Here is a 9,191-nt window from a genome sequence, read left to right as displayed (position 1 = left end):
CATGCCTTGCAGCCTTTACATTCAATACCCACGATAGTTTTCTTCCTATCTTCCCCGGAAAAGGCTGCTGATTTAATGCTTCCTCTTACATTTTGTTTTTCTCAGGAAGACTTCCCTCAGTACGCTGGAATAAAAATTTCAAATATATTGAGGATGATACAGGAGCTGTTGTTAACTGGGATGAATTTATCTCTTGGAGTCACTTGGCAAAAATAAATCTTTCATGTCCCTTGACAGTTGTAACTTCAATTGTAATTGTAAAATTACTGCTACTTATTGTCAAGATTATTAAGAAGGGAGAGAAACTAAACCAATCCTTATCCTCTTGCTTATAACCCCATGTCCTATTCCAAGTGAAAAAAATATAAATTTGTCTTTTTTTTTCTTCCATTTTTTCTTCTCAAGTTCAGCTTTGCTCAGATTTTCTTTCCACCCTCCCTGCAGCCCAAGTCCATCCCCTCTGGGTTGGGATGTGCTGAGAGTGCAAACAAAGCCATTTGGAGCATTTTGGGTCGAATTCCCCAGCACAGCATTTTAACAAGGGATTGTACCACTTTGCTTGTGCCCTGCTTTTAATTGTGCCAGACCCAAAGCTGAGGCTTTTGGCTACTGAGCAATGACTCAGATAGGACACAAAAAAAATAAATCTTTTCCAGCAAAGAGCACAACAGGCTCCTTTTTCTGCTGGAACAGCAGCACATGTCAATAGTGCACCAAACAGCCCCGGTATGCTCTCTTTGAACCTTATATACCCCTGCTCACCTAAAAAAAATAAAATTAAAATTAAAAAAAGAATGCTCCATGAGCATCCCTACAAGATCTTGTGCTTATTTTGTATACAAGAAAAAAGATATGTTATATGCATAAGGTAACATGAGCAGCTACAGAATTTGCTGTGTTAAACCCTATCTAGAAAAAAAAAAAAAAGGAATGAATCAAGATTTTCTTTTTTAGTGACTCTTGTTTTGGCAGCATGGCCCTCTGCGCCCTCCCAGAGATGAGTGAATTTAGTAAAAGCCCATCTAGATTTTTATTTTTTTTCCCCTCTTTTCATAACAACTTCATTACTTATTTCTGCAGCTGTAAAGATGAGGCCACAAGCCAAACTTTTCAACCTTGACCGATTTATCTGACATTTCAGACTGTTTTAAAACAGCCTGGACATGCTGCTGGCTCTAACCACCTCCAAGCTGGAAATTCCCCTCTCCTTCTGTGCCTTTCCTTGCACCCCTCATCCTGCCCCCTCCACCCCCCCAAAAAAAAAAAAAAAAAAAAAAAAAAAAAAAAAGAGTAATAATAAAGAAGTGGAAAAGGAGCCAAACCCTCTCCACTTGGATCAAGAAGCAATTCAGCATTTCCATGGCATGTACAGCCATGTAAACCTTGCTGCTGTTGTACTTTTTTATTTTGTGCTTCTCCCTGACACTGAGCTTTTTTCACCTGGCTGGTAAAGCTTTTAGAAAAATGAAGGGAAAAAAGTTAATGATAAAAGAAAAAGAATGGAAAAAGATAACATAGACCAAGATGGTCCAGCACTATTCACCTGTGCACCTTGCCACATGGAAATGTTCCCAAAATGATGCTGATATTTGGAGTGACCAACATGGGAAACATCGAAGGAGGGACTCAAAAGCTCCCCACACCCCACTTTGCAATATTTGTGCAGAATTCATTTCCCTTTGCCTGGGAAAATGGCATGTGCTGCTCTGCCGGGAGCAGCAGACTTTACAACAAAGCCTTTGCAGCACCAAGCCCCATCTGCCTCTCTGGGGATGTAAGGAGACAACCGCTGCATCCAGCTGCAGGTACCAACATCCCCAGAGCCGCCCCGTAGGGGCAGCAGGCGCTGCTGAAATCTTTGTAATGTTTTAATTACCAGAAGTGCCAACAGAGACAGCGGGCTGAGCCTTGGGCAAACTGCTGCAAATCAAAGTTGGTTTCATGTTTTGGGAGCCCAAAACCTCATCTTAACCTAATCAAGCGCTATTGTTTTGCACGCCTGTACTGACGTGGAAACAAATTACGTTTCCCCCCCTCTCGCAAAGGTTTTTCTTTTCCCAGCAGCTGGTGCTGGGCTCTGTGAGACCAGCAGTAACCTGACACGGAGCTTGATTCCTGACAAACACGGATTGCCAACAGCCAAAACCTCAGCGCTGTAAAACCGCTGCTGAGCTCCGAGGCAGAGCTGAAAACCCCGCGGCTGCAGGAAGGCTGCTGAAGCCGAGCAGGGGGCTCGCTCCTCACTGTGGGCAGCCCACTTGGTGGCCCCAATGCCTGCCCCCACTGTCACCATCACCATCTCCTTCCCCACCACCCTGCAGCCAAAATCCAGCCCGCGGGACACCAAGCAGCAGATGCCTGTCAGGATGCACTCCCTGCAGCTCCCTGCTCCGTCCCTGTTCGTCCCCTCTTCCCTCTTCAGCACTCCGGGCAGAATCACTTGGCAGCATGTATAAACCGGGATGTGCAAGAAAACTGATGTATCTTTATATGACAGTAATCATTTTGGGCTTTTCAGAGGCGTTCCCATTGAACTGTTTGGCTGTGGCTTTCAGGGTGGCAGCGGAGAAGGGGACGGAGGATTTGGGGCAGCACAGCACACCCGAAACACGGCCGTGCACCCCACGTCCCGGCTGACCTCACCTCTGCCGTCCAAGTGCCACTGGAGACGCAGTGATGGTACAGCATATAGCACTCCCCCATGTTAAATCTCACCTCCTGTGGCTCCCCAAATCCCTCCTCCCCTCACATCTCAACCCCACTGCCCCCCGGGGGGGGGTCTCCGCTCTCCCTCCTCGCCCCCCAACCACGCAGCTCCCCAAAACCCCATCTGCGTGCGCCCCATCGGGGCGGCTCCGCCTGTTCCCCCCCCCTTCTCCATGCTCGGCAGCGGCCTCCCCGGGGGAGGGAAGAGGCTCGGCCCCCTCGGAGGCGGCCATAAAGCGGCGCCGAGCCCCGACCCTGCTGCAGAGCAGCTGCAGCCATGGGAGCGATGATGGGGGGCCCCGATGGGGCGGCCGCGGGGTCGCTGCTGCTGCTGCTGCTGCTGGTCCTGCTCGGTGCCCTCCTGCTGCTGGCCGGGACCCACCGCCGAGCATCTCGGGGGGCTGTGGGGAGCAAGAGCCCACCAGGACCCTTTGCCTGGCCACTGGTGGGCAACGTCCTGCAGCTTGGCCGCTTGCCCCACTTGGCCTTTGCCCGCCTGGCACGCCGCTACGGGGCCGTCTTCCAGCTGCAGCTGGGCGGCCGGCGGGTGGTGGTGCTGAACGGCGAGGCGGCCATCCGGCAGGCGCTGGTGGGGCTGGGGGCTCACTTCGCTGGCCGGCCTGACTTCCCTTCCTTCGGGCTGGTGTCCGGAGGGCGCAGTGTGGCTTTTGGGGCATGCTCGCCCCAGTGGAGGGCGCGCCGGCGACTGGCCCACGCGGCTCTCCGCGCCCGCTCGACGGCGGCTGAGGTGGAGCAGCACGTGGCGGCCGAGGCGGGGGACCTGGTGCGGCTCTTCCTGAGGCGCAGCCAGGACGGAGCCTACTTCCAGCCCTGCCCGCTCCTGGTGGTGGCCAACGCCAACGTCCTCTGCGCCCTCTGCTTCGGCCGCCGCTACGGCCACGCTGATGAGGAGTTCGCCGCGTTGCTGGGCCGCAACGACCGCTTCGGGCAGACGGTGGGGGCGGGCAGCCTGGTGGACGTGCTGCCCTGGCTCCTGTGGTTCCCCAACCCCGTTCGCCGTGTCTACCGCGACTTCCAGGCCCTCACCCAGGAGCTGCATGGCTTTGTGCGGGCCAAGGTGGCGCAGCACCGCCAGACCTTCGACCCGCGCACCATGCGTGATGTGAGCGATGTCATGATTGCCACTGTGGAGCGTGGCAGCGTGTCCCCCCATGGGCTGGGGCCTGAGGATGTGGAGAGCGCCATGACCGATATCTTTGGTGCAGGGCAGGACACCACGTCCACTGCACTCTCGTGGGTTCTCCTGCTGCTGCTGAAGCACCCACAGCTCCAGCAGGACCTTCAGGCCGAGCTGGACCGGGTGGTGGGACGTGGCCGGCTGCCCACAGCCGAGGACCGGCCCCACCTGCCTCTTCTGGAGGCCTTCATCTACGAAACGCTGCGCTACAGCAGCTTCGTGCCCATCACCATCCCGCACGCCACCACAGCAGATGTGGAGCTGGAGGGCTACCACATCCCCAAGGACACCGTGGTCTTCGTCAACCAATGGTCAGTCAACCACGACAGCAGCAAGTGGCCTGAGCCCCAGCGCTTCGACCCCACGCGATTCCTGGACGAGCAGCAGTGCCTGGACCGTGACCGGGCCAGCAGCGTCATGATCTTCTCAACCGGCCAGCGGCGCTGCATCGGTGACCAGCTCTCCAAGCTCCAGCTCTTCCTCTTCACCGCCATCCTCCTCCACCAGTGCTCCTTCCATGCCAACCCGGTGGAGAAGCTCACCATGGAGTGCATCCACGGGCTGGCGCTGAGGCCACTGCCCTTCACTGTCACTGCGCGGCCGAGGCTCCCCATGCTCATCCAGCCCTGAGCACCGCACCCGCCTGGCTTGGGGACAGGAATGGGCAGCGCCAGGGTGGCAGGGGACACCCTGCCTTGCACGCTGGTGGCTCTTGCCGCTGCAGAGGGTCAACGGCAGCGAGTCACCACAGCAATAAATGCCTTTGACATGGGACCTGTCTCTGCTCATTTTCTTTGTGGGGTGGCTGGAAGCACCACTCGTACCCAAGCCCTTGTCCTGCATCCTCCTGAGCTATCCAACCCTAAAACAGGTCAAAACTGCAGGGTCTGCCTCCCTCCCAGTTGCCCCAGGGTACAGCTAGAAGTGATCTGCTCTGCCTATGGCAGGAGTGGGACATTTGGAGTAGGTGCACCTTGTAACTTGGGGAAAGCCAGGTGGGAGCTAAGGGAGGCAGGGGTGGGTCTTGTCTCCAGGGCCTGACAAGAGTTTAAGGACCTAGTTTTAAGAGCTTGTCCTGGTGCACAGCCCCATCAGTTGGACCTCAAGAGCACATCCTGCCCCGATTTAGGTGTGCAAGGAAGTAGGGACAGGTTTTGGGGGGGCTAACTCACCCCCCATCCTGAATTCTACTAGTGGTTTGAAGCAGATGAGCAGCTCCAACCTAAGTTAGCAGAGCTGGGTTTGTAATAGGGATGTGTATGACGCTCAAAAGGGCAGGCAGAAACTCCACACAAGCCAACGCCATGCTTCTCTCAGTTCCACCAGACTGCGGCCAAACCAGGAACCTTCAGAGGATGGGACAACTCATCTCCTAATGACAATAATTTACCAATAGGGACTTCATCCTCCTTTAGAGACTTTAGCAAAGACGTGATTTAATTATCCGGGGTGGGGGAACAACGCAATTTTCCACTTGCCAAAATTGCAGCAGGATGGAGAGATGGGGAAGGTCCTCCTGCCCAGATGCTTGAAGCTGTGTCCAGCCCAGGTTTGAGCATCTCCAAGGACGGAGACTCTACAACCCCTCTGGGCAGCCCATGCTGGCATTTGCGCTCCCCATGAAAACGCTGCTCCCAAAACCATGTTGGGATTTCCCAGCGCTGCCGCCAGGAGATATTCATTTTGGTGAGCATGAAACGAGACGGCGACCAGCAGCAGCTTCATAATACCAAGTTTTAAAAGCAAGATCAGGTTTTCTCTTCTGACACATCTGTGAAAACATCTCTTGGGATGTTGCAAGATAAAAAAACCCACAATGGTTATCTCAGCACCACCTGTTGCCAGTTTTACCACAGGTGGGCGTCTTCAGCTTTTATGGTCCAGATGGGAACCCTTTGCCCAGGAGCAGCATCCTCTGGAGATTCTGGCTCCTGCCTCCTTTAGCAATGCTCAGCCTTCCCTCCTGGGATCACAGGCTGGATATTTATTAATTTTATGGAAAAATTGAAAGAGATGAATGAACATGACATGTCACAGCCATGAGATGAGATTTGTGGCCTTATGGCTCTGCATAAACCCATCGGCATGTTGGCTGTGTCTTGCTTCCCCTTCTTGGCCCCAACACAAAGAAGGCGAGGACGTTACTACTCATTGGAAATCCTAAAGCTGTAAGATGGAGAAGGTGGGGAGAACGTGCTGGTAATATTGCTAATTTTCTCCTTGCCCCGATATTACTCCCTATGTAGCCAACCCAGAGCCCAACATGGGAGCACGGCTCTTACATCCCCATCCCCTTTATCATTAGAACTGAACAACCCAGTACTCGTTACCCAACGATGGCTGAGGAGGAGAAAAACGCTCCCGGCTGAAGCCAAGAGTATCATTGCTCGTCTCCACGTTTCGCAGAGCCCAGCGATGCAGCAAAGGCAGAGCCATGTCAAGCTTTTCTCCTAGCTCCAGTCCCTACCCCTAAATCATTTAAAATTGGAGCTCTTCAAACCCGAATCGTGGCGATTGAGGCGTCCAGGTTTGACACGGCGCAGAAATCCTCCTGGACCGCTGGCTCGCGGCAGCGCTGTGCAAAGCGTGCGGCTGGAGCTCCTCTTTCCGCGGGGGGAGGAATCTGCTTACGACACTTACGCAAAGGATTTTGCAATGCTTTGACCACCTCATTTCTCAAGCTTAGGGAGAGATTTTGCCAGGAAATATTATTTTTTTTTAATGGGAGCAGGATGCTGGGAAATGCGTTGTATATTTAGAGTCCCCTGCGTCCAAATCCATTCCCGCTCGCCATCCAAGATTACAGCCGTCTTTGCACGCAGGCAGGTGCTGCACAGCTTCCACTGGAGCTTCTGAGCCACTGAAATGCTGGAATATGATCTCTATTATTTAGCAAAAGACACACAAGAGACCCCGTTGCAGAACTAAGCCTTTTACTAAGAAGAAAAGCAATCAGCGAATTATTAATCTTTCCTTCAAAACAATTCACTGCAGGTATGTAAGCAACCCAGAGCCTCTTCTGCTTTTCATAAACAATTTGATTATTAAAACCTTATCCAAAAGGCCTTTAACTTCTTCATCAGTCAAGCTGACATCCGCCCAGTAAATAAGAAGCTGACCTTTGTTATGGGATCCATTTATAATGGCAGGGACTCTCCATAGAGAGGGAACAATCCTGCATTATCTTGTCTTCCTTCGTGGTCTTGAGCCCCTCTCACATTTTTATTTGGGAAAAGCAAAAATTGTCTTGGGAAAGCAAAAAATAATACACTAAGAGAACTAAATCTCTAGCTACTGAAGTTGTTGAGATCATGCCTGCGTGCTTAACTGAGACTGCAACACCTGTCTGTATGTGCAAAGCCTGAAACAGTAACTCATAAGCATCACAGGTCTATACCAAGCAGTAATTGTGTTCAGACCTCCTCCTCCTCCACCCCAATTTTAATCTTGATTTCCCTTCACGCTGAAAACACTCCCCTACAGCTTATTCATTTTAATTCCCAGAAGACTCTGGAATGAGCTTATGCTAAATGACTTGGAGTAAAATAGTGACTGCTTATTTGTATCAACCCAGTGGTTTGCCATGCAGCACTAAGAATTGCTGTAAAAACAAGATGGAAAGCCTACTGCAGTCCTCCCACTTTGGGTTCTTTCTCAAACCAAGCAGGATCTCAGCAGGTCAGGTTTTGCCAGGGTATTTCCAAGGAACTACGGATGTCACTGAACCAAAGAAATCTGGATTTAGCAGAAATCTCAAAGCCAGGTTGGGGGTCAGAAGGACCATCCCCTTCCTAGTAGGAAGCAGTGCTGACATTTCTACTCCAGTACTGAGTCAGAAGATTCCCAGCACATTGGAGAGGTGGTCACAGCTCTGGTATGCTCTTTTCATTGGAAACCGGCTTCATAACTGACTTCGTCTACTTTCAAATCCCTTTCTGAACAGGCTACGCTGGCCCAAGCCAAGGGCAATGCTGACCTCCTCTCTGTGATGTTTAAGTTGCTTAAAAACATTTTCCCAGCTGCATCCTCCTGCCCATGTCCATTCACTCCCTTGATCACTAAGGTAACATGGGAGTACTGCAAACTGTTACTTTAAAAGTCATTCAGAAACTTCTGCTGGCCCGAGAGTCACAGAGATTTCTGGTGACCAACAGGGTACCTACAAGTCCTTCCCTGACCTGGTGTCCGCAGTATCACACCTGCCTTGGGGCTAAGCCAAAGACTTGCCTGTGGCACAGGTCTCATCCTGCCCAGCCCTGCTCTCTGCTTCTGGGGGGTTTCTTCTCTGCAAAGCAGCAGGTGTTGGCAGATTGTCCTCTGTTTATCAGCTCCAGATCATTTTCTTAGGCAAGCCTAAGTTCTCTGTAAGGTGGCCTAGCACACCAGAGAAAATGCCCCAGTTTCACCTTGAGGAGGAAATAAAAGGGAAGAGATTACAGAGAAGTTGCGCACTGATTCTGCACCTTGGAGAGACAAAGATGCCTATGTGGTGCTTGCTGGTGCTCAGAAGGGCTTCTTCTGGGAAGGATTTCATCCCTGCCTGTGACTGCGGGCAGCTCCCATGTCCTTCCCCTAGGGATGGGCTGTGGATAATGTGTGGGTAATTTAACACAACCAAAAACACTTTTATGTATCCCCCAGACAGCCCAAACTTTGTTTCCCACTGTACTTACTCCTTTGCACAACCACCATATCTTAACTCCTCAACTAAGCACATTGTAAGAACGGCTGAAGCACAAGTTGTGTTGTTATTTACTCCATTCCGCAAAGTAAATTGGAGCACAACGAGGTAAAAAGTGCCAGGCGGTCTGAAACACCCCAAACGAATGCTAAGCACATCTTGCAAGCCCCTTGTTTATGTCTCCTGTCGGGAGAAGACAGAAGATGGCCTTTCGGGTCATGAAGGCTGAGCACAGAATCCTTACACCCTGTCACAACGTACGTTTATTTAAGAACGACTTCACCTGGAGTACATCATTTACCACAGTGTGTGGCTGCATTACTTTGGTGCATTTAAAAAACGTAAGCAGGAGTCACTGTATGTATGTACAAAATGTGCTACAGGTGTAACCCACATTATTTTATATATATTATATATAAACAGCAGTATATAAACAACAATGTTACATGTCACTCTCCCATAATTTCCTGCTGCATTTGGCACACCCACCATGCACACAGATACTGTGATATTATATAGAAGACTTCCTCTTGGCTGTTGGGGTTCTTCACCTTTGTAAGTAACAACGTAAAAAGCAAGACAGCAACACAGGTAACTTTACACGGG

The 9,191-nt window shown here is 51.2% G+C and overlaps 1 protein-coding gene across 1 annotated transcript; it reads left to right on the top strand.

The window, feature by feature from the left end:
- Nucleotides 1-2,995: 2,995 nt before the first annotated feature.
- LOC309879250 (cytochrome P450 1B1-like) lies at nucleotides 2,996-4,676 on the top strand (the record flags this gene model as incomplete). The annotated part of the gene is made up of 1 exon (XM_082762786.1): nucleotides 2,996-4,676. The coding sequence occupies one exon, from the start codon at nucleotides 2,996-2,998 to the stop codon at nucleotides 4,532-4,534; it is 1,539 nt and encodes a 512-aa protein (XP_082618912.1). The 3' UTR covers nucleotides 4,535-4,676.
- Between the last annotated feature and the right edge of the window lie 4,515 nt (nucleotides 4,677-9,191).

The sequence above is a fragment of the Aythya marila genome, assembly GCF_965140915.1.
Source record: "Aythya marila genome assembly, chromosome: 5".
In the NCBI taxonomy this organism is placed as follows: domain Eukaryota; kingdom Metazoa; phylum Chordata; class Aves; order Anseriformes; family Anatidae; genus Aythya; species Aythya marila.
Note: the sequence above shows the minus strand (reverse complement) of the source record. Positions and strands in the feature narration are given on the sequence as shown.